The 26,544-nt window shown below is 38.7% G+C and overlaps 1 protein-coding gene across 14 annotated transcripts in view; it reads right to left on the bottom strand.

Annotated features, from left to right (window-relative positions):
- Nucleotides 1–26,544, bottom strand: part of LOC131684926 (sodium bicarbonate cotransporter 3) — a 149,850-nt gene that overhangs the window by 37,093 nt on the left and 86,213 nt on the right. For 6 of the 14 annotated variants that reach the window (XM_058968184.1, XM_058968185.1, XM_058968183.1 and 3 more), the window contains 5 exons: nucleotides 19,274–19,368; nucleotides 9,908–10,051; nucleotides 9,531–9,593; nucleotides 7,851–8,327; nucleotides 7,526–7,696 (listed from right to left, as the gene is read on the bottom strand). In XM_058968184.1, the coding sequence (XP_058824167.1) occupies nucleotides 7,526–7,696; nucleotides 7,851–8,327; nucleotides 9,531–9,593; nucleotides 9,908–10,051; nucleotides 19,274–19,358 (940 nt within the window). In that variant the 5' untranslated portion in view covers nucleotides 19,359–19,368. Of the gene's footprint in view, nucleotides 1–4,968; nucleotides 5,107–7,525; nucleotides 7,697–7,850; nucleotides 8,328–9,530; nucleotides 9,594–9,907; nucleotides 10,052–19,273; nucleotides 19,369–26,544 lie in introns of all 14 variants that reach the window. The other 8 variants (XM_058968187.1, XM_058968191.1, XM_058968195.1 and 5 more) reach the window with 4 other exon arrangements.

Genomic DNA, 26,544 nt, shown 5'->3' with positions numbered 1-26,544 from the left:
CTTTCGAGACCATTTGAAACTCGGGAAGGGCTACGGCAAGATGATGGAGCCCTCTTGTATAATCGCTTTGGAAGGTGTGATAAAAAAGCAAGGATTGACACGAGTGGTACGGTTTTCCGGAAGTCTGTTCAGCTTTTTATCTTCGCCAGTAACGTCGACATTGTGACACACAATCTTGAGAAGGTGGTGGAGACGTACATCTGACTAACTGTTGAAATAAAGCGAATTGAACTGGTCAAATGCGTCATATATATTACATGAGAGTAAGAGGTTACGCCTCCCACCAAGTATATCGATTGATGGTGATATCGAGCTGGTTGATGAGTTCGTGTATTTGGGCTCACTAATGACCGTGAATAATGAAACTAACGTAGAAATTTTGAAACGTATTCTAGCAACTGAACGTTGTCACTTTGGGCTTCGAAAAACGCTACGATCGAAGAATGTACGATATCGCATGAAGTTAATTTTCTACAAATCGCTCATTATACCGGTTGTTCGCTACGGTCAAGAAAGTAGGAGTATGCTGGCGGGAGACCAACGCACTGTTGAGAACTATCTACGATTGGATCCATATGAAAGACGGAATGTGGAGATGGTGTATTGCAACAGTTGCTTGAAGAACCACCCATTGTTCACACAGCAACGTAAAACTGGTTCTAGAAACTAAGAAGACAGCTACAAGGAGGAGAGATCGACCAAGATGAAGGAGACCTGAGGGATTTTCGTGCCCTGCGAGGCGACAAACAGCCATGGACTGAGTGAACTGGAGACGACTTCTTGATACAGCAAAGGACAATACGGCCTTGGACTGTTTGATAAGTAAAGTATCAAACTCTAAGTGGAATTTTTGCTATTTTATGTTTGTTTCCAAACATAAAAAATCACATCTTCTGATAGAAGAACTCTAATGATAAATTCTCTTAGAAATAATCATGTAGAATCAACTCCTCAAAAAAAAATAATAAGAGATTTGATGTCTTTAGCAAAGTTGTTGGGAGTTTCATTTAAAATATCTTTATTGAAGATATGAAAGCTCTATGTATGTAGTATTTCGAGATATAAAACGATATTTTCTCTATATTCTTAAATCCTTCAATATAACTGTAAGTTTCAGAGACACATGGTTTAGATTAAATCCGGTTCCGACAGCATGAAGTAATAAATTACTTTACGCTTGTCCGGACATGCCGAGTCTACGGCAGGTGATTCGCATTTCTAAAGCCAAAAGATCTTGACTCCTACGGTAGCAGACAAAAGGTGAAGTCGCCGATAAACTCTAAGCTTGTACATGTGACCCTTCCACGCTTTTCTAAACATTCTCCCTTCAACTCCTTGCTCTCCCTTGAGTACTATGGCTCTTAATATTGAAAAATATACTTCACCTTCCAGTTGAATGCCGTAACAACAGTTGACAGTTTGAATTAAATGTTTATTTAATTGTTTATTAACAGCAGGAGAGTCCGATCATATACAATAATATCAGAATAACTTGTTTTGAAGGTTCTCTTTCACAAATAGCCTAATATATCTGGATACGCTGAACATATGCAGCAGTCATATCTTCAGACAAGTTATTTGTAATAACATTCTTGAAAACTTTGATGAGCATCAGTCTATTCTCAACCACCAAAGGCATCAGTCACAATACCAGTGTGCTCTCTGCTGCTACCCAAGCCAGCGCAAGCAGTTGCTTTGTTCTTGTGTGGTTTGTCTGAAGAACAAACTAAGAACGTTACTATTTTTGTATCAAGATGACTGAGTCTCGACAACAAAATGTGATTCTTCTGGCTAACACGGTGGCCATTGACTTCCAGTCATTCCGCATAAGACCGAGTATTGGTGACCATTTTCTGAAGGAGAAAATGCAGCTTCGGTTTTCAGACGTAAGTTTCATCCAGTTGGAGCACGTCAGACACGCGGTGCTGATAACGTTCAACAAATTCGCCCAGGCAAAAAGATTCATTTCGCAAAACAACTTGAAACACGTTCTGGATTGTGACACCGCAAAAATCAAGATCCCTGTGTATATGGATAACGGAAACGTGGAAGTTAAATTACATGATTTGGCACCACGTACTTGCAAAGTGGTCATTAAAAGATTCATGTCGTATTTCGGAGAAGTGGAATCCATTTCGGAGGATACGTGGAGGAACTACTTTCCAAGTATTTCAAATAGTGTTTTTGTGGTGAGAATGCGGGTAGACCAACCCATTCCCTCCTACCTAACCCTGCAGTACACAACAGAAGGGGGTGATACCATTATACAGCGAACTCTATCTATATATCAAGGACAAACTAACACGTGTCAGTTTTGTGAACAAACGGCACATTACGGACAACCCTGCCCAGAAACCGCTAAGAAAAACTCATCTACAGAAAGAAATACCAACACTTAGTCTCCAATATCATTCCCTGAGCCAAAAACGGTTGCCAAATTTGTGTCTGCTGTTCAAGCAATAATGACAACTGCGAAAGCCGCGTCAAGTACCATAAACTCAACAGCTAATTCCAGCAATGAGGGAGCTACTAGCAAAGACGGAGGGTTTACGCTCGTGGCCCGAAAGGGAAAGAAGTTAGGAACAACACCTGATCGCGTACATCAAGGCAGTAACCCCGATGATGACCCGGACATGTGCGAAGACGACAGAGATACAAATGACCCCCATGATATAGTTGACGTGGATGCAAATATTTCCCCGAAACGAAAACGGATCTCCGCGCGCAATGGCAAGTCGCGCGTACGGGATCGATCTTAGCATTAACTGTTTATTATTTTTATTGTTTACATCATGTAAATATATAAAAGACCCACGGCTCCGTGAAGCTAACGCCTTGATCCGTGCCAAATAAACGAATTAAAAATAAACTTTTATGCAGACACTAAGTCTTTGATAATGCATCCATCTGGGAAGTTTAATCACTAAAATTATTTTATCGGTTAAGATGGTTTATATTGCTAAATTCTTCCAATATACTAAACCTCCAAATCTGACGGTTTCAGAACTATATGATATTGATCGTAAAAACTGTTTTATTTTACTTTTCTTCACTATTAAAGTTCATTACTTAAAAACGAGTCCTTGTACACAAAATTGCATTACGCCATTTAACTTAGTCCTTAATTGCACAACATTAATAGCCAGTAACCTTACATTTTTATAAATTTTCTTTATATCCAAATCTATTTAGTGGCCATTCATATAGTTAATAGTACAAAACAAAATTAAATGCCCATAAAAACCGATCCTGACCTGCTAGAAACAAACAGAGAACGCCATTCAGTTTCAATGTGGATGATTTCATTTTTTGGTATTGACATGGTTTGTCAACTATAAGATCCTTACTAAGAGATCAGTTACAAGATCCAATTCCCACAATTTATAAAAAGTTCTCATGGTGCTTAAAATATTAGGTTCTCAGTGTAATGATCAAATAAAAATTTGCAAAATATTATTTTAATATTTAATTACACTAGTCACTATCAATAGTTTTTTCCTCCATTCAATTAATTTCGATTTGGGAGGTGGGTGTTAACCCCTAAACTCCCCTGGCTATGCCACTGCATCATTTCAAATTATATTAATCCGAATTGGAATGCGCTGGAATGGTACGAGGGACTGATGATGTGCTTTTCGAATTAAAAGACATGAATCCTCAGATGTTAATATTGTTGACGATCATAAAACGTCTTTAAAGATTTCAGAAAATTTTCGAAAAATAGTAAGGAACAAGTGGGAAGAACTGTTGAACAAAATTTGCTGTTTCCATGGATCCGATAGAAGTCGTTTTTTGTGTACAAAATTGAGTGTGCCATTTCCGGCAAAGACACTCTATAGTCCCGTACTCGTACTTATTTCTGAATGCAATATTGTAACAGTCGTCGCTGGTGGTTCCCCGAAATTTATAGCTGTGCTGTCTAATTCGCATGTCTTCAAATTAGTTTACGCTTTGGTTTTTTGTGTTGTCTAAGTTTGATATAAATCGTTGTTTTTATCTGAGGGAACGACAATAACTTTTATTTGTATAATTTTATTTGTTCAACGAAAGTTTTAATAGGATAGTATAAGCTAAACAACTATAAATTTACCATAGACTACCCACTATGAAAAAGAAATTTTGAAAATCTTTTCGGCATCCCCTTGGTTCGATTCAATCAAATTGAATAAATGTCATAAATGGCGACATAACTAATAGGGTGACGATAAAAATGCAGGAATCGAATTCGTATGTCAATATCAGCATGAAACAATATAGGTACATAAGATCAATAACAAAAATGTAGAATTTCATTTCCGGTTGGCAACAAAGGAAACGCAGCTTTAATTATATAGCAAATTTCCATGCATCAAATAGTTACAAATAATTACAAGTTACCAGTGAAAAATGTTAAATTTTATAAAATTAAAAAATCCTGATTAAGTAAAATAATAAGTATCGATTACTTTTCGAGATGCGAAATGCGAGAAATTTTTTTTGAATGACTTTCAATTAGATTTTTGTGGCGTTTAGCATTATTTAGCTGTGACAAAGCGAACCAGTGGCCTTTCGGTAATTGTCATTGAAGGTTCGGCACTAGACCAATGTACCTTAGTTTAGGAGAACATATATTTCTGGTCTTATTAGTTTTCTGTAAAATCCACTTAAATGGTGTTTTTATGGGACTTGATTTTGTCGAATTATTCAGTTTTCTGTGAGATTTCGTTCGTAAACTATATTTCTCTTGGTTTTATCGTTTATCGATAGAGGCACAAAATGTATGTTATCAGATAAATGTAATACCGATATAATAAGTTATAAGCTCTATTCAATGGGCCAGTTCTTTTCCTTTTGTGGAAACTGTAGAGTGGTGTTATATTTAGCAAAATACACTGTGATGCATTGAGAGAAAGACGAATGCTGATCGAAATCGAAAAAAAAAACTCAACAACCAGATGATTATTTATAAATGCTTGCGTGTGTGATAACCTCTCGATGATAATGGTACAGCCGTATTGGGTAATGCTGCTGGCGGGGCACTGGATGCACCAGCATGGAACCATGTGGTTATGCCCACGCCCGATCCACCAGCCACAGCACAGTGTGACAGTACTGCCGACATATCACCTACAGAAGAATGGAAATGGTTATACAAGACAAACATATACAGAACAATGAGCAGCAAACTTTTCCGCTTGGCACAATATAGATAAATATTCAGAAATAGTTTTTAACTCGGTATCAAAACACTGCATAACTTCCCTTATTTCCTAAATATAGTATTTGATATATAAAGCAGAAACAAAAGCACATTATAGGCAGGAGGGATTCCTTCTACAGGCTTAATTTTTCTTTTGAGATTCCGCCGAATATTCTAGCTCAAGGACACTCCTTCCGGCATTGATCGGACTTAGGGGAATTGTGGGAAAAACCGACACTGTGGGTAAAACTGACACCCCAAAACTTTTCCTAGAAATCAAATTTTTATTCATTTCAAAATGACGCTTTATTATTAGTACGTTTATGTAGAGCTGGATTGGATTGGATTTAAGTTATTACGACGTATGTCATAAAAATAAACAAAACTTACGACAGTAGCGTTCATACTCGTCTGGATGTTAATTTTTTGGTAGATTTTAAGGTTTTAACAGAACAAAAGCTTTTTAAATCACCACATTTTTCAGTACCTACTATTATCGGCCTTTCCTATGATGAACTGGGTGCATTGAAGACGAGTTTGAGAAATTCAATATTTTTAAATGCTTTTTTTTAAAAATGCATGCTGTTGGGGTAAAACCGACACGCTGTTAAGATGGTTGTGTTTATTTGCGATTTATTACAAAATGCTGGGGATCTTTGTGATACTTCAATTACACTATTATTACACTATAGTAATAGCAGAAATACACAGAAATAATTTTATTGTGTATATTTCTTGTAAGTCTCTTTAAAAATCAAAAATTGGAATTTTTGCTTATCTGATCCTATCGAAGCTTTTGATATTTCTGCGAAAAGCTCATCAAACAGAATTTCTAGTGTTCTCTTGGTTTGACATAGACGAATTTTATCACAATGAGACAATGATCTTATGTATACCCCGGTAGATCGTTGATGATCAGAGTCCGAAAAATCAAATCTGAAAAAGAAGTGTGTGTCACTTATAAGTGAATGAATCCGATTAGTGGAACGTAGAACCTTCTCTTATGAAATAAAATGACACTGAAGTTTGCAATGATGTGCGTAAGGATTATTTGGAAATACCCATATCAAGAAATAATCCGACACGTACGTTGTTTACTGTATGATTCCTAATATATTAGTCAATATCCGTGCTCGTGAAATAGTTCACGAATTCATAAAAAAATATTCATGTATTCGTGAACTGGATCACGATTCCTAGTATAATAGCCATGACTAACCTTACTTGATCGTGAAATGGTTCACAAAATCATAAAATATTTTTCTTGGATTCCTGAACTGGTTCATGATTCCTAGTATAATAGCCACGACCTACTATTTGTGCTCGTGAACTAGTTGACGAAATTAGAAAATAATATTCATGGATTCAATTCCTAGTACAGAATTCACGATCTGCATGGGATATTTATAAGATATCCCTAATCATTTTCAATTTCATGCAATTCTGCACATGGCCATAAAATTTTCACTTGAACTATTTCACAAAATTCGGAATATTATTCATGGAATCATTATTGCTCTATGCTTTTCCATGAAATATCATACCGTTATTTCCAGCTGACCATTAATAGGTGCGAGCAGTAGATATGGGAAACCTATTAGGACAACGAACTTCGTTACTCATTTGATAAGCTTCAGTGTGATTTTCGGATAGAAAACAAAAACTGCGCTGTGCATCAAAATTACATTATAGAGCCACAAATCGTATTCGTGGTACAGTCCACAAAACAAGACACCACGAATCAATCTTACTTTCAAGATCCAATTCTCCGTTAAATCCTCGTTAGGAAATTTTTTGTATGCTCATTCGTTTTAATTCTGCTTTCAATGGACATTCCCTAATATCATCAAGTTAGCCTCTTGTAACACTCGAATGTAAAAATAAAGAACGTTGTCATTACTTCGTAATCTATTGTACGTATCGGCGAACACTTCATTTAGTCACTGAGAACATACCAAAAGTGTCATGTAGATGGATAAAAAATCGAAGATTCTCGGGGTAGGATTAAGGATTGAAGTTTGATATGTTGGCATAGAAAAATATTTATGTTGGATTAGTTACCAGCACCATTAGCCTAAACTGCGACATGAGTTATACTAAATCACTAATGATGGGACTGCAGCTAGCCGCTCCGACTACAGATTGTTACATATTGTTTACAAAAATGTGCATGTGAAAGTGATGATCCTTCACCAGTGTGCATTAAACAAGCAGCAGTAGACGGTGCCAGCTACATATATGTATGTTGCTTTGCGGGAGTCGGAAACAGAACTATATATGGCGGAAGATCCAAAACGATTTGCATTGATTGAAGCAACGGAGCGTGTGAACCCTTATCATAGATACCTGTTGGCAGTGCTAGATAGTGACCCCGCTGATCTTTGACAGACCCACCGAGCAGTGCAGTTTGTGGTGATGGTGTCGCTTCACCGACGTCATCGTGCATTCCCGGAGACGATGAGACGACGTGCATTGGATATGAGTTGGCAGAGGTGGCGGTGGATGAGCGTCGCATATCTAACGAATCGTGGAGTGTTTTTATTCTTGAACGCCGAATTTGTTCGCAATGATTGATTCATCAATCGCACTTACTTAAACTAAATATATTTATTCGGACCAATATAAATATCTGTGTGTGCTACAATAGAGTATTCATTGCCAGGATACTTACTCTTTGAGCTCGAGTAATTCTTGCCAATATCGGCTAGAGACCGAATCAGCGGCAGCCGGCTCTTCTTACTGGCCAGCTCGTGCTGATGTTTGTGACGCTTCAGTAAAGCATCGACAACTTTCTCTCGCGCTTCGGTGGGCAATGTGCCAGCATTGACCATGTTCTCGCAGACCAGTTCCGCGATCGTCTCCAGGCTGACAGCTTCCATGTCCAGCATTACGGTACCGTTGAGCAGGAGACTTCTCAGCTCGAACAACGAATGTAGCGAGAGGGTGGCAACATGCGGCTTGGACCACCGGTTGCCACCCTCTTCGACGTCCTCTTCGAACTTGACCCATCGGGCGGTCTCTTTCCAGGCAATATCGTCGCCCTCCTTGACCAGCTCTTCCATCTCGGAGAACAGCGGATGTGACTCATGGTTGACGTCGTCCACCTCGCCTCCCAAAATGAACTGAACTCTTTGTGCGGGGGGCGTAACTGTCAGGGAAGAAAACAGAGCGAGAAATAATATATGAGGGTAGACACTTTTTTCCGGCTAGGAAATAGGCAACCAATATAAGTTTATGCGGAACCGGGCGTGATACGTTCCTGCTACGTGGAAAGCAAGCACGTGCGAAAAAATGTGCTTAGCTAATATGCTATAAATGTCAATTAGGTAAATAAATAAAGTCGAATTTATTATTCTATCTTCTTATGGATCATCGCGTCGGGATTCTTTGTGAGATTTTCAGTGGAAAAGTGTATGTATTTCTAATAAAGCATGCATTCCATCAAATTCATTTTCTTTCTCAAAATAGATGTGTAAAATTTTGTGAAATGATGAATTTGAAATTATATGTCAAAACAAGTCTATTCAACGTTGGGATAATGAATCTATTGGGTTGAGTAAGGGATCATACATAAATAATGCCACTCTAAACAGTTCAAAATTGACCCCTCCCCTTTCCTATGTCATAAATTGTCACAAATTGTCCCAAATATCTTTAATTCCCTTCAGTTAGTGTCGAACGGGAACGGGAACGGGAACCAATTCTTTGTTAGTCAACATTTCAAAGAGATTTGCCTTCCATCTTCATGACAAAAAGACTGAAAATATCCTCCCACAAAAAACGAACCAGATTGAACAGGGAAATACAATGTCACTGTTCACTGACTCAATGTGAATAGGAAGCAATTGTGAGTAGTCGCTTTGCAGACCCTATCCAAATGGTACACTCTACTTGACAATGAATATATTTGAGTCGTTTTGTCCTGAAGATGAAGCTTTGAAACGTTGAGTAATAACGCAAAATAAATATTTTTATAATTGAAACTTTAGACCAAAAAGTAATAATTTTGTTCCTCAGCAAAACCCTACATCGTTTTTCACCTTACTCTTTATATCCCCATATGTCACAATACATAAAAACGTGACATAATTTATGAATGATCCCCTATGGTACCATACTATGAAATTTAGTTTTAAAAATCAATACGTCTCATTCGGTTTTCTAAAGGATTCTATCATGTCTGGGGTAGCGAGAAACACCTATACGGAATTTGGAATAATTTAGCGACCTGTTCAATTTTCTTTCTGCCAAAAGAATAAACCGGGAAAATCGATTCAAGGAAATTGTAAGCAAACTGAAACGCAATCGATGAAAATGAACAAGGAGGGTGATCGAGAATGACGTATCTTACAAAACTCGCCGTCTTCAGCGATGCTGATTCTTCGTTGGGTGACAACGTGAGGTATTTGGATCGCTGTTTTGAAGCGAATTTTTATCGGTTTGAATCGAAAGCAGTCACACGCAAGAAAGAAATGTGAAAAGTTGTCCATTAGTATACTATAGTATTCGAATGCCGACTGTCGTCCTTCACAGGGCAGCAGCAGGGCAAATAACGATGTGAAACAGAGCTGGCAGTCTTTTCTCATGCATAGTGCAACAATAATGATGAATGAAAACATTTATCATTTTCAGATCCCCATCCGTCGTGAAGTGGGATGTCATTCAATTGCAATTGTGCCACAGGTCCTGAGTGTTTTATGGGGGAAAACGAGTCGATAGATAGTTTACCTGGTCGTTCTGCTTCGGCATTTATGGAGCCTTTGTCACCGTTTTCACGACTTTGTTGATGGTGTCTGTGGCGACGCCGTTGTGAGTGGCGCCTTGATGAACCCGGGATGTGGACGCCGACGTAAACAGTGTGTGCTCGGTGACCTGGAAGGAATGAAGTATTCAATATTCATGAATAGTTGAAAATGTAATCAGGCGATAGTAGGAGAAAAGTAAGCCATTTTTCATTAGCTATCAACACAAATACACTACAAGTCGTTTGCAGGTGATATTGTGTGCAATAGTACCTATAAATAAATTGCTTGAATCTCGGTGCTTATCGTTGGTAAACTTTGGCGGAATTGTCTGATAAGTATATGTACATCACACAAGTGCATATTTATTTTTTCGTGTTCAGCAGGATCTAGTAGTAGTATGTACAGTTCATTCACGCTGACAATCTCGACTGCCAAGTGCACTCTTGCAAACAGCAGTATCCGATGCGGTTTGTTTTGAAATGTAATTTATGGTATGCAAGAGCTATTATAGGCATAACAAACAAAGTCGGGTACTGTAAAAGCGGGAACATAGACGAATTAAAGAAAAGATTGTTCTAAAAATCATGTATTGGATTTTTGAAACATGTACTGGCACATATAGATCGGAAACGTTCAAATTATGGGGGAATTGGTTTTCTTATTATAAAATTGAAATATATTGGTTTCATTTTGTATGATTACAGGCATTTGGTGAACAAAACAACTTAAAGGGTAACACCACAGTGGAATTTTTCAAAAATCGATTTTTAATTTATTGGCATAAAATGTGCTTTAGGATGTGAAAAATCATATTCCCAAAAAATGGAAGACGAAAACAATATACACTCAAGTTTTTTTTACGCGGTTTTTTTTGCGCGGTATTTTTTTACGCGGTTTTTTTTACGCGGATTTTGAAATTTACGCGGTTTTCATTTACGCGGATTTTGAAATTTACGCGGTTTTCATTTACGCGGTTTTTGAAATTTACGCGGTTTTCATTTACGCGGTTTTTGAAATTTACGCGGATTTTGGAATTTACGCGGTATCCATCAATGAGGTTCCCTTTATCGCGGATTCTTAAATTTAAGTGGTCTTCATTTACGCGGATTTTGAAATTTACGCGGTTTTCATTTACGCGGATTTTGAAATTTACGCGGTTTTCATTTACGCGGATTTTGAAATTTACGCGGTTTTCATTTACGCGGATTTTGAAATTTACGCGGTTTTCATTTACGCGGTTTTCATTTACGCGGCTCGTATCCCCCGCGTAAAAAAAACCTGAGTGTATATTCAAATTTTCAATTCAGCTATAACACCTTTTATGTAAACCCCGAGCGCATTGAAAACTTTACCCTCGTTTGTCTCGAAACCACTTTTAGTAACTCGAACAAATTATTTTTGATTGCTTTGATATTTTCAAAGTATTTTGGAAATTGATTTCTCTAACGACGTACGTAGGATTTAATTTTGCACAGTTTATTTTTTTCAAAATGAGCAATTTAGTGTCGATTTTTATGACATTTTCGGCGATTTTTTCACTCAAAAGTATGCAATTTCGTGAATAATCAAACTATCGAAATAATCTCAAGTACGTCGCTTGGTATTGTCATAAGGAATCAGAAAAAGATTCTAGGTCAAAAAAGATACATTTCCGGCCGGGGCCCCCTTCCAAAAACACGCTTGGGAGAAAATGCTGCACAGCCGCCATCTTGTGATGAAATTACTAGAATTCTTTTTGTGAATCATTACTTAAGTTATAAATTCTATTTAACAAGATCTCGATGCATCTCTTTTTGGCAGCAAGAAAAATTTCAGGAATAAGCCTATTTTTCCGTGCTCTATACTGGTGTAACCTCTTGAGTTGTCAGCAGTGAGGCCACTTTTGCATGAGGTCAGATTCGTAGATTTGGTCTAATTGCTTCTATTCGTTTTCTCATGTCAATATGTAGCTGAATTGGAACTTTGGGGTAATTTGAGTGAATACCTTTCAGTTTTACATCAGGAAATAGTTCATATTCTCTCTATGGACTAGTAATCAGTGATAAGTTACGATTCTTTGAATTATCGTTGATAATTGAAAAAATGACATTATTCTCTACATACAGAAGAACGAACACCAACTCTATTTCTCGCGTACTTTTTGAAATGGACCTTTGTGCAAAAGAGAGCCTCCTTTTGTTTACTTTCTCTTTCGATTATCACGGCTTAACCATTAATCTTTCCAATAATGTTTCAGTACATATTGGTAGATTATGATTTCGACTAGAATATTGAAGGGCGAACACGAAATTATTGCGACACCGAAAATGTTATGCCAATTTTCTTATAATGTTTAAAATCAAACCAAAATTTTAGGGTAGTTTTATACATATATTTACTTCAAAAATCAAAAGAAAAGTTAATCGGTGGAGCATCGAGTGTAACATTGAACGCATTTTCGCTTGATGCCCTCCATCAAAGTCTTTACAGTGTCATCCGGTACCAGTTTCTCAGTTTTTTTCATTTTCTTAACATGTCTTTCTCGTCTCTGACTGTCTTCTTGTTCTTCCGAAGTTCCCGCTTCATCATTGCCCAGTACTGCTCCACCGGGCGCAGCTACGCACAGTTTGGCGGATTCATGTCCTTTGGAACAAAATGGACAGAATTGGCCTCATCTACACTCATGGAACCGCTTCAACACTCTGGAGACGGTTGAATGGTGAATGTTCAACATTTTTCCCAACTGCCAGTGTTACAGGTCAGGAAATTCCAGGTGTTTAGAAAGAATTTGTTCTCTCGACTCGCGTTGGTTCACCTCCATTTTCGTTGAATCGAAAAACACGACTTCGAGTTTGACAGCATGTAAACAATACACACAAATGAGAAAGTGTGCAAAATTTGATTGATTTTTACCCAATGGTAAAAAAGTTATGCCTTGTTGAATGTGTCGCAATAATTTCGTGTTCGCCCTTTATGCAAAAAATTAAGCAGCAAACGCAAATGCGACTTTGTTATTAGCGGAAGAGAAAGTAAACAGAGAGGCTCTCATTTGCACATAGGACCTTTTCAATAAGTTTGCTTAATTTTATACTTGGCCTGCGAGCGGAATAGAATAGTAATAATAGTAATCGGTATGCGGCAGAGAGAAACATGCAAACTTTGCTATGCCCAACATCGATGTTAGTTCGCGCTAAATGCGAAAATAACTGAGCATAACCGTCAACTCTCTAGCAGGTATATGCGAGAAACCGAGTTGTATGTATATGGATTGCACTGGCAAGAGAAAACATTGTGGTATAATTTCAATATATTTTATTCCTGGCGCATATTGGCATTTATTTTTATTCTTTTATTCCATTCTCTTCGAATAATGAGTTCAGAGCACGCTTTGATCCCAATAAATGCGACGCTAGATCACCTGTTGGCTTCCCTGGTTTTGGCAGCAGCACCATATTTTGGATTCTCATTCCACCTGGTAGGCAGCTTTCGTCCAGGCATTCCTATAGTACTGTCCAGAACATGTACGGAAACGCCAGGATCGCGGTGTTCAGTGCCACGTTCTTCGATTTAAGTCCTGTTTCCAAGGAACCGTTCGATGGTGACCCGATTGTCACCAACATTTCCACCATCGGCATCGACGCAAAAGATGCTCCACGATTGTTTTAAACTGGTCGGCGCACCTTACAGCTGGTGTCGTTGGATTTTGGATACCACGATACAGTAAACTTTGTCTCAGGAGTTGGCCTCCATTTCTACGCACAGCTCCTTATAGTTGGTGGATTTGATTAGCCCTATCTCACGATTAAAAGCGCCCCTGGTCACCCGGAATATCATCTTACGCTCTTCTCTAACTGCCCCTGATCTTACTATATGAACGGGTCTTCTGGGTTTTAGGCGGGCAGCACCTACGTTTTGTTCAAACAATACACCGGAGCCTTTCATTCAAACAACTCCCCGGCTCCAGCTGCCTTGGTATTGTTACGTCAAAATCTCTCACTAGTGTTCCCGACAGCTTATTTCGGCGTTCGGAATTGGAGCGGGAAGTTCGTCCTGTTGTACTTTCATATCACCTCTTATTTTTTCCACAATTAAATCGAAATCTCGCTTGATTACTCTATTTGATCGGTATTAAGTCAGACCGGACTAAGTGACAAAATATTGATTTCGAGAAAAACGAGTTTAAAGTTTGAATCGCAGCATCCTTTACATTATGATTGGAAATTAATTTTTGCCATTATTCTTGTTTATTCTTACATATTTCAAATCTGGCAACAGTCGATTGTAGCTGACGATTTTCTTTATCCAGTGCTATCATTATCTCATTTTTTGATGTTTTGCGACTTAGTCCGGTCTGACTTAACACCGACCATTTAGCTTCCGACTTTTTCTCCTGCTGTACGTCATTTCCTTCGTCTATTACGTCGTTTCACTCCTCTGCGTACTTGAGCCATTTTTAACCACTTCACTCGGATATTCTCCAGCGGTAAATTATCACAAGCCATTTAGCTCCTGATTCCATGAACCGATTTCCGTAAGCTGTTTGGATCCCAGCTTTGTAGTGATCTACTCGGATAGTATCCAACGTAAACTGACCTTACTTCGGCTGAGAGTTTCCTAGCGGCGGAATTTCTCCTGATAGCGTTTCGTTGAGCCGTGGTGGGATTTCTCTCGGCACCGACGTTCTTTTAGTGAGCCAACTAGCCCTGGCGGTGGACCTAGCTTACTCAACGGGCAAACCAGTAGGTACCGAGGTCTGTTGCCAATTTTCACAACAAGTAACTTGTACAATATTCTTAGAAGATAACTTTTTTAAAAAGAACCTAGAGAACTCTATTTAAGCCATTCATGTCCATGTTGTTTGTGGACAACAACGTTTTTAGACAGCTATAACTTTTGATTGAGGCAAGATTTGCTCACAAAAACAAGTAAGACTAATAAATGTGACTATTGGCTTTCATTTTAGTAGTAACAGTTACAAGGATCAGCTCTAGAACTAAAGTTATTGAAGTTAGTCTGATTAGATTCTAATGGAGCAGTGCTGCCAGGGACAGTTTATATTGACGACGAAAAATATATTTTTCATATATCTTTGTTATGTTGCAAAATTATTGAAAACTGATAAAACTGATCAATTTAGAGTGCCTTTGGCTACGTTTTCCACGCAAGTGGCCTATTGTAAATATTCTAGGAGAATTGCATTGAGCATTGGAAGGTAAAAATTGAGCAGCTTCTAGCACTGCGAGGGAAGCACCCATCTTTAAGAAAAATGGCTTTTCGTGTTTCTTGACCCCACTATTTTCAAGGAAAAATAGTTTTGAAATACTACATGCACTAGAAAAAGTTGAGCATGAAAGGGTTAAAGCATTAGGCACAGTTTTGACGAACATTGAATTGTAAATTCGTCAAATCAGTTGACGCTAGACCAATATATTGAGAAGACAATGTCGAAAAAGGTTTGTCATCAAACACTTCGATTTTCCGTTTAAAATCATACGCATTGAACTCGGTCGGATCGCATCTGATCTTCTTTCGGATCAAAGATAATCCGTTAAGGGGTTGAACCACTGTAAAATTAAAAAAAAAAAATTTGAATTTTTTTTTGCTTTAAGATGTGCTTCAAGGACTTGAAAATGATATATCAAAAAACCGAAGACGACGATAATTGTTAAATGTTGATATTTTCAATTCAACCGCAACGCCTCATATGTATACCCTGAGTGTACTGAAAACTTTAACCACGTTTTTTTTCGAAACAACATTTTTTGTGCTGGTCGGAAACATAACTCGAACAAATGACTTTTGATCGCTTTGAAATTTTTACAGTATATTCAGAATTGATTTCTCCAGCGACGTACGTAGGATTTTATTTTTTTCTTGTTTAATTAATTTATGACCTTTTCAGCGTTTTTTTTAACTTAAAAGAGCGCCAATTCGCGAAAAATCTAAATATCGAAAAAATCCTATGTATATCGCTTGATATTGTTATAAGGAATCAGAAAACATCTAAAACTCTAGGTAAAGAATTACGGGAGTTAGATTTACGGTCGTTGACCCTTTTCATAAAGACGCGACTACGGGAAAAGGCTGCACAGCCGCCATCTTGTGAGAAAATTACTTGAAAGAATTATTTTTTGTACTTCACAACTAGTAATATAAATGCCATTTGACAAGATCCCGACAGAAATATTCAGCCGTTACTGATATCTCGAAAGTTCGACCAGTTAAGCTCAAAATTGTGATATACTGTCTAAAGCAAGCAAATGACGCTACTGGCGACAAACCCTTTATGAAGGACTGCCGTGTTGACATGCCTGCTCACAACGTTGAGATCGACGTTGTGGTAACCGATTCGAATTGATCATGGATGGATCTGTTGAAGCACATTACTCTAGTAAGCGAAAATGTTGAATAGGAAGCGAAAATGTTTGGAGGAACTGCTTTGATTGATTACGTCTTCTTCGATAAGGTTCGTCTGCCTGTTCGGCTATTTGTACCACGCGTCATGCGTTGCCCACATAATTACAAGCAAATGGGTCATTGTAGCAATAAGACCCGGCGTGGTAAGTATGCTGAGATTATTGCAAATGGCCCTTGCATGGAGACTGCTGAGAAGTGTGCTAATTGCGATAATATATGGTATATTAACATACCCGCATACAAACATCGTCCTAGGAATTTGAAGCTTCCTTGTAAAAACTAAAATGTTTATCTTGAGAGGCCGCCAAATATAACAGCTTCAGAAAACGCTGACACAAATCCGAAACTAATAGCTCCTGGTCTTAGAGATTTAAAATCATATGAGGAGTTTCTAGCGCTTCCAGAAACACCAAAAAATCGTAAGTGACATTTCAACCAGAGATTCAACTTAGCGCAGGAATGGGAGACGCCAAGGTTGGACACCGGCAATTTTGTGATATTTCGAAACTTTTCCCGGTACCGAAGGCACTTTAATTTTCACGTTACGACATGGTATTGTCTTCTCGATGATACTCGATCTAGCTTGATCCACGTCTTTTGCTACAGTTTCAAGGAGGGTATCTGCTTTACTACTCATTACCTCTTATCTGTCCTATTCTATGTAAACTGAGAAAAAGAACCATACAGTTTGGCATAAATTTTGCCATTTGTTTGGTATACGAAGTTTTACATTTGAAATTTTTATGTCGTCCTACTCAAAGAGGTTCGTTATTTATTCTTTTATTGACTTTATATTTAAGAAATAATACCATTTATTCTAAATAAATCTGAATTGGACTGACGCGGCCGTAGCATGGTCTTCTGATGCTTTTAATGTAGTTTCAGTTTCGGGCCCCTTAGCAGTTCGACTGTCGAACAATAATTTAGTTGTTTATGGATTTTTCCGGGGGCAAACGCGACCAACCGCACGCTACGGGTCTACACGCAACTTACGTGTACGAAACCAAGAGTGGACACCAAAGTAAATCGAAACGTTGGTGGCTATCTCGCCAATCTGGCCATTTGGAGAGTTCCCTAGAGACCTAAATTTGAGTTCAGTTGCGGAAAACTTGAAAAAAGACTATTGCAAGCAAAACTCTAGGATTGCCAGCACAGCCGTATGTTAAACGGATAGAATCGATTGTCATCCAAGAATGTGATATAACTAAACTTTTAATCAAATAATGCTACAATAATAGTTATTCTACTACAATAGAACATAGCTGCTAAGCTACTGTTTGTTCTCTGATTACCAAGTGGTAATACTATTAACGCACGCAAGTGGCGCACATACTAAACAAACACTGTCTGTGCGGTAATTGATATAACCAGAAGGCGTAGGGTAATGGTTTCTTGGCACGATTCAATTTGAAAAATATTTGTTAAGGCTGCATCGGTTGTCTTTGTTAAATTCGAAAATGCAGAGTGCAAAAAGTAGGTCGCTCGATTCGAATTTTCGCATCGAGCATCTTACATTTTTCATGAACAAGTTGTTAAAAATAAAGTAAATTTATTGAATCCAGTTGGAGCGGAATCTGCTGATTATAGGGTGAGTAATCAATGAAATACTATCGACGTGATGGAAAAATGGATCAGCTACCCTATCGTAAATCAATTGATTAAATTGCCACCTTCACTCGCGTTTTATGGCGCAATAACGACGTGCAATTCACTACGCCTGGTTATTGTGAATCTATGGTATGAACAGAGTGCCCGTTACTCGACGGATTTATTGATTCAGTGATTTAAGATTTTTATGTTGTTCTGACTTTTAATGATAGTGGGGGTTATGTCTCAAGTTAAAATAACACAATACTTAACGAGTGGAGGAATAATTAATGCTACTGCAAATATCGGATGGGATTTGAGTTTATTTCGCCTTACATTGACTAATCTTATAAAATGTAATTAGTGGACTAAATTAAAAATTTACAATATTTTTTTGAACTTTCAGTTGAATTATTCTCCAGTTCGCTTCTACTTTCTTGTGTTTACTTTAAGATTATTGAAATTGTTATACAGACATCATTGTTATATCAAAGGCCGAATTGAAAATGTAAGACGTATATACAATACCCATAAATAATATGTATCATTCCAGTTGATACTATTTGATGCAATCCAATTAATTGTCATATAGCACGGAACTGTGTCATACTTGACGGGAATTAAATATCCGGTTGATATCGCATTTCTTAATCCAATCACAATTTCCTAATCTTCAATCGAACGTCTTACGAGGCCGCTCTTGTTGTTCAAATAATATTGACTTACGATAGATTGTACATAATGGAAACAAATTGGTTTCAATTCAGGCGAGGTAGGTATAAATACACATGTCTAAGGTCAGTACCAAAGCTCTTGAGCACAACATGGCAAGGTTAAGAGAATGTGCAATAACTGACATTTTGACGTAGCTAAATCAAGTCTAGGGCTGTGGAACTGCTTTCAGCGTCTTATGGTAAGCTCTCGAGATTTTCATTACCCGTGAATTAGACGTGTATTGCTAACATCAAATCTTACAAAATTACGGTTCAGTAGCGTGTCAAACTTGTTTCCTAGTTAACTTATTGTACACTGATAAAATCAGTTAAGCAAGAGGATAGTACACATTATTGTGCTCATATGAAAATCCTACTGAAAGTATTTCACGTCAACCAAAAATAAAAATGAAAATGATTTAATCATATGGTATGTATGGTTTACTTTGATGCAGGATTGATTTTTAGAAATATGCGGAATCTCGCCCGAAATTACCTTACTTTAACCCTCCGGCACTCGCGCCGTTGTATTTTGTGCAACACCTTTAGAAAATCCAGCGAAATCTTCTTTCAGCACCAGCGGCTGCGCATTCGGGGAGCCAATCGCGCGAGTGCCGGAGGGTTAATGAATAGTTGAAAGAGAACTAACTTACCTTCAAAATCTTGATCCACTGGAAAATTGCTGCTGTTTAGCCTAGGATCAATCGGTGCTTCATCGTCACCTCCACCGTGATCCATTTTCCACGGTCTGAAAACAAAAAGATCGTATGTTAGTTATCGATGATGCTAAACAATGACCATATCGTTTAATTTTTCGTGAAATTTAACAAATGTACGAAATGTAACATGAATGCTAAGAAAATGACATAACTTTTTCAATGATTTAAACTATTTTCAAAGGTTAGAGATGTACGTCTTATGAATTTGAACAAGCTTCACTGCTTTCCCAACAGTAAGGCATATCGAAATTATGATTGAGTTGCTTGTTCCAGCTGATTGTGATTCATAGTTTGAATAAAGTATGATAGTATGAAGAAATTAATAATAGCAGTTTGCTTCAAATTCCGCTATGTGATCAGTATCAAGACGACCGGGAGGAAAGCTCTTTTCAATCAGAGATATTTCTAGTTATATATTTAACGGCCATAAAAGTAACAATTTGTTGTTGAATAGCAAAGCAGCATTAGAGAATTCCAGCCATAAATTGCATTCCACTGATAAGCACTCTTTACCACACGAAGGCTAGCTGGAGAAGTCATGTGTTTATTTTTGATCTTGGCCTTTGATGGATACATCCCGTTGTCGTCAATGAAGCAAATTTTTCTGTTATGGGTAACAGTTTTTGTTCAATTGGATTTCATCGTGGACTCCCACGTTGACACAAGCGAGGGGTGCAACGAGTGGAAAATTAAAACAATTAAACTAATGTCTTTAGCCCCCGGGGTTATTCAAACGAGGGAATGAAAAATTTCCCATATTAGTGCTTCCGTCTCTCTAGTTCTAGGAGTCGTAGAGTGTGCCGAATGTCACGTTCAATGTTGCAATCAACCGAACAGAACAACAGCCGTCTCAGTATATAGGTATGCAAATGGGATTTGAGGTACCTAGGTACATATTAGCATCAGATTCAGCATTAAACGAGGGGAAATGGCGTAAATATATTCTAAGTAATCGTAAAACTGTGACACCGATTGCAGAGTGGCTAGAACAATTGCAGTAATTAAGATAAAACGATAACGTCACCACGTGTGGGCTAGCTGCAGTGGAAATAGCAGAAGCGTAGATTTTGCTCGTAGGACGTACACGCAATTGTGCGAGATATCTATTTAACTGTTTTGTATTCCAATGGGGCAGTAAATTTCGCTATTAATTTGGGGTTATAGCAAATAATATTAACTTGTGAGAGCTCGGTTCAGCCGGCGCTAATTGAAGGAACGCATTTTGTTATTGTTTGAATGTTACATTATTATTGTTCGACGGAGTTATATTTTCCGACTGCATTAACTTTGTTACTTTATCACTTGAGGACCACCGACTGCGGTATTTTTTTAAAATAATTTCTTCCTCTGTCGTTTCGTTCTAGATTTATTAACGTGTAAATACATAGAACAATTTTCTCTCTCTCTTCTATCATTGCACAGTGGTTCAGAATACAAATTTAGCAGGAATTTCAGGTATCGTTCCGCCGAACGATCTTTCGCCGCAGAGGGGGGTGCTGGGTCTAGTTAGAAGCGTCCTGCGGTACAAGCCACTTCTAATTCTGGACTAAGTATAGTTTGTGGCACCTGCGTTACAAATACCACACGCTATAGCTTAATAAGCCGGGAATTCCTCGTCCAGTTAGTATCGTTCTGCGTAACAATCCAATACTAATTCTGGTCGTAAGACAATTTGCTTCCCCGCTTGCGTTACAAACAAGGAAGTAATTTGACTTTGGATTTAACAAGGTGGAAAAACCAACGAAGAACTCCAGGGTCTGGACACGAAGTAAAGGATTTTCGACTGAGTGAAGTGGTACTTTCGACTGCTCGATTTCAACTTGATTTTATTATACAATTTTTTGGTTTATATACCTACTTTCCTAAGCTAGCTATTTACAAATAATCGATTTTTGAATCGATTTTATTTAGATTTGTTTTGGTACAGAATGTTAACAATGAATATTGTTGTCAACTCTGCACAAATGTTTTATTATCCAAGCCACCGCGCGAAGTCAAATATCGATATAATTATCGTCTTCGAATGCGCTGTGACCGGCAGTGGCACCGAAAATGCCGATGAAGCATATATGACCCTTGCGTGAGCGCGCATTGACTCATCGTTGGGCGCACTTGAATGTAATTCGATTTTCCTTCTGCCTCTTTAGGTCAGAACGAACTGTTCTATGTTACGGTGGTTTGTTTTGATTCTGCCGCTGCTCGCTGCGAACAGCTGTTTGTGATTTTGCGTCGGCGACATATTGCCCCCCGTAAGTCTATCCCATAGACCTTACGAAAAACTAGCCGACGCGCCGATGGTCATCTTGCTTGTCGAGATTTTCGATGCCTATCTGATTATAAAGGTTCATATAATATTTACTTTTGTTACCTACTAATGATTTATGTTTTTGGAGCCTAGTTTAATATTTGATAAATGATAACGTTCCTATCTTTTAAGTTATTTTTAATATTTGTTTAAGTTATTAATGCACTTGCTTTAAATTTGTGTCACACTATTTGCAGCTGTTGTTCGTGGAATTATTCTCGGTGGTCGTCTTGGAAGTGGAGTTGGTCTGCTCGATGTTCTAATGGTGTAACGTCGACTGCCTTTCTTATAGTAAAGGGCGCTGATTATCGTGGCCACAACAAGTACTGATGATACCGCTGCTACTATGACCGGAACATGATGATTTATCGCCTTTGTTTCAGGATCGTTGTGATAGGATGAATGGGTTGCAGCTATCGGATCAAGTTCTGTTGTTTCCCAAGTGTCTTCTGACGCATTGAAATTGTCGTTTTTCCATTGAGGTATTTGATCGTGGCGTTTGAAGTATATTTTTTGTTGCTTTGAAGTTCCGCCGATGCTAGCGTACGTTACGCTGTGCTTGGTTCGTATTTCACAACCAGGATCTAATTTTACAACCGCTATGTTGTATGAGGTGAAATTCAATTCCTTATTGCAGAGTATCGTGATTGTATTTGAATCTTTTGCGTAGTATAGTAGTGTGTTTGGTTGTGATAATATGATTACTTCCGCGTAATCGGTGGGCAGGTTATCGAAAGTTGTAATATTGCAGTTTCTTACGGGACGCTTGTGAAATATTGCTGCTGGCACGCATGACATTTCCATCTGTATTGTTGGCTTGAAGCAGAGGAAGTGTGTTTCGTTTAGTTTCCTTGCCTCATTAGAGGGATAGAAATACTGGTTGTGCTGATTGATGGCGATTCTTGGTTGATCAACATGAATTTTTGTTCTGTTTTCAAAGTCTGGTATAGCTATAACCTTGAAATTTTCGAATGATTCTCTTAGTATCACAATAGATCTCATCGTGATGTGATACGAATCATTCTTTATTTTGAGTTTATAATGGGTTGCAAACTCATCCTCGGGTATGTAGTGATTTGCAGGAAGTCGCAGGTTCGCTTGTTGGATGAATTCATTTCTTTCTTCTATGGTGACGGGTATACGTTTCAATTTTCTGTGACGTGTGAGAATACTCTCGATCAGTTGTTTAGCCACCATTATTGTGTCCATCAGATGGTTGGCTAGAGTTTCTGCATAGTCATCGCGAACTGTTTGTTCAAAAGTTTGATTCCATCTAATGCGTGGTGAATCCGTTGTTCAAATTGATTGTTTTGTTGCAGGGTTCTTTCCCTTAGCTGATTCATGCTATGTGTGACGTCATGAATTTTTTGTTCTTCGTTCATTCGGATAGCCTCGATTTGCTCTGTCAGATCATCGCCTCCGAATAGTATGTCTTTAAGGAATCCAAAAATTCCCTTTCCTCTTTTTACTCGAGCTGGTTCCAAAATTTCCTGCTTCGCGGCGTAACACTGTTGTTCAATCGAGGTAGCCAAGTCGATGAGTGTTGGATTTTTTATTTTCTGCTTTAGTCCATTTATAGCGTCTTCGATGTTTCTGTGTATCGTGTCAATGAGTTTTACATCGTCGGTGGGAGATATGTTTGTAGTAATTTGTGTGTCCCAAATTCCGGTTTGTATTAAATAGGTAGCTTCGTGATCGAATAAAAGTCCCGCATTTGGTACGGGTTTGATGGTCATACTGGACGTTGTATTTAAAGATAGTACTGCTGCTGTAGTGACGAGCATTTTTGCCCACATGTTTGGCCTAGCTCGAATAGTTTTCTTTTTCGGTTTGGTTGGATGAGCGGCTTTGTGCTTTTCTGCTAGTTGTTTTACTAGCTCTATGTCGATTTTTTGTCGCTTACCCCAATCTGTCATATTTGCCTTTGCATTTGAGCTACTATTTTGCGGGAAGACGTCTTTTCGTTTTGGTGATATTTCCTGTATGTGACCGGTGAATACCGTATCTGCCTTTACGTCTAATTTGGCCAATTTTACAGTTGGCCTAACTAATTTAGAGTTTTCAGTGCGAACGACCGCAGACCTTGTTTGGCCATCCTGCGCCTTCCTTACTTCGGTTATAATTCCTTTATGAAACTTCCCTTTCCGTTGTTCGTCTGGAAAAACAACGACATCATCAGGCTGGAGTGGTTCTGTGTTCTGTTTCCATTTTTCTCGTTTGTTCAGTTTAGGAAGGTATTCTGTACTCCACCGATCCCAAAATTTAGTAGTTGCCATTTGAGCCTTTTTCCAGTGTTTTCTTGTTGCCTCGGCTCGCGACGTGTCGTCGAGTGAAGGATACGTTCCTCCTGCGCATCCAATCAAAAAATGATTTGGTGTCAGGGGTTCATCATCGTTGGAGCTTAATGGTATATGTGTTAACGGGCGACTGTTCAGGAGATGCTCTATCTCGATTAGAGCATTCCTAAGTACGCTCTCCTTGGGTTTTGATACTGGCCATAACTTTTCATTTAGTAATTTTTTAACCTCTTGTATCATACGTTCCCATGCTCCTCCAAAGTGTGGAGCTGATGGTGGAATAAAATTCCATTTTATTCCTTCGATCGCTGTTCTGATTTCTAATTCCTTCATCTGATTACTTGCGCCAACCATATTGGTGCCGTTATCGCTGTACATTTCACAGACCTTGCCGCGCCTGTTTTGTAAGTTTTTTATGCAGATGAGAAGCGCGTCTGTACTTAAGTCGTCTGCTAGTTCCAGGTGTATAGCTCGAGTAGCCATACAGGTGAAGAGTGCACCCCAGCGTTTTTCACATCTTCTTCCTACAGTAACTTCCATTGGTCCAAAGAAGTCTATACCGGTGTGTGTAAATGGTTTTAAATTTGGAGTGGTGCGGCAGCTTGGCAATGTGCCCATTTTTGGAGGGTGAGGGCTTGCCTTCTTGTTTCTGCAGAGTTGACATCTTGCATTCACTCTTTTTACTGCCGCCCTAATCTTGATTATCCAGAAATGCTGTCGTATTTGAGCTATAACTGCTTCTGTTTCACGGTGTAGAAATTTCTCGTGGTATTGTTTTATGATCAAATTCGTTATATGTCCCTTGTTTGGTAATAGTACTGGAGTCATGTTTTGTATTCGTCCGCTGATTCGGATGAGACGGTTTTCATCTAATGCAAGCTCGTGATCTGCTACAGAGCTGTTCTGGTAAATACCTTCGCCGTTGATCAGAGCCACTAGCTCGGATGGAAAAGCTTCTTGCTGTGCTTGTTGTAACAATAGGATTTCTGCTCGCTTATAATGATCAGAAGTAATTGTCTCATCATATCTGGAGTTTGATACTTTCGTCCTCAATTTTTCCATGTATTTGAGCCAGTAACAAACTGCCTTCTTTAGTCGTCCCCAATCCGAGCACCAAGTTGTGTGCATAATAATGTTCGCAGGTTGTATTTCTTGAACGCTGCAAACCCTTTTTTCTTCTGAAGTTTCAATGACTGCACCTTTCTCCTTTGGCCATGATTCCACTTTTGTATTTAGGTACGTCGCTCCTGTATACCATATAGATTCCGTAGGTTGGATGTTCCGTGTTGCTTCGTCTGCCGGATTCATTCCTGATGGTACCCACCTCCATTGGGAGATCGTTGTGTCGTCGAGTATTTCGCTTACTCGGTTGGCTACAAATGTTTTATACCTGCGATGGTCACTTCGTATCCAGGAGAGTACAGTGGTGCTATCTGTCCACATGGTTACGTTTGTAATATTCAATCGAAGTTCCTTTAAAACGGTTGTTTTCAATCGTGTGCCTAACACCGCGGCTTGAAGTTCTAGCCTTGGAATTGACATGGCTTTATTTGGTGCAACTCTCGTTTTTGCTGCTATTAGGCTTACGCCGTATCCGTGTAAGGTTTCTGCTCGTATATATGCTGCCGCGGCAAACGCTGATTCTGATGCATCAACAAAGATATGCAATTCCAATGATTTTGCGTCCGGTATGTTGGGAGAGAAACACCTAGAAATTCTCAGATGTGATATTGTGGATAGTCTATTTGTCCAAATCGTCCAATCTTCCATTAATTTCGTAGATATTTTCTCATCCCAGTCTATACCTTCTTTCCAGGCTTGTTGCATTAGTAATTTACCTCCAATCATAATATGCGCTATTAATCCAAGAGGGTCGAAGATTCTGGCAATTGTTGAGAGGACTTCTCTTTTGGTCGGTATGGCGTTGGACTTGAAGTCTGCTATTCTATACCCAATTGTGTCTTGGGTCGTGTCCCAGTATACTCCGAGGACTTTCTCTGATGTTGCAGTTTTTTCAATAAATTCCTTTTGGGTGGATTGTCTCGCGACGTTGCGTTCAGGTAGAACGTCTAGCATTTCGGCATCGTTTGAAATGATGTTTCTTAGTGTGAAGTGTGCAGCTTCATGAATTTTTATAACTCCGAAAGTGACTGCACTGGCTTCCTCCGCTGTCGAGAAACTGTCCAGATAATCGTCAACATAGTGTTGTTTTATAATGGCGTTGGCTGCCACCGGATCGCAATCTCGGTAGTTCTCTGCGTTTGCATTCTTTACTGCTTGGGCACATGCAGGTGAGCAGGTTGCTCCAAACGTCATTACCTGCATTACGTAGTGTCCCATGGTATTTGAAGCCTTACCGTCCCTCCATAAGAATCGTTGAGCCTCCTGGTCCTCTTTGCGTATTTTAATTTGTGAGAACATCTCTTGGATGTCTCCTGCTACTGCGTACTTTCCTTCTCGGAATCTCAGTAAAATTCCAAAGAGCGATGTCAAGTTATCGGGACCAGAGAGTAATTCAGTGTTGAGCGATAATCCTTGTACCTTGGCAGCTGCGTCAAATACAAGTCGCGGTTTTAAAGGTGTTTTATTAGGATTTACGACAG

The sequence above is a fragment of the Topomyia yanbarensis genome, chromosome 2 (assembly GCF_030247195.1).
Source record: "Topomyia yanbarensis strain Yona2022 chromosome 2, ASM3024719v1, whole genome shotgun sequence".
In the NCBI taxonomy this organism is placed as follows: Eukaryota; Metazoa; Arthropoda; class Insecta; order Diptera; family Culicidae; genus Topomyia; species Topomyia yanbarensis.
The sequence above is the reverse complement of the archived record's forward strand: the minus strand, read 5'-3'. Positions and strand labels throughout refer to the sequence as shown.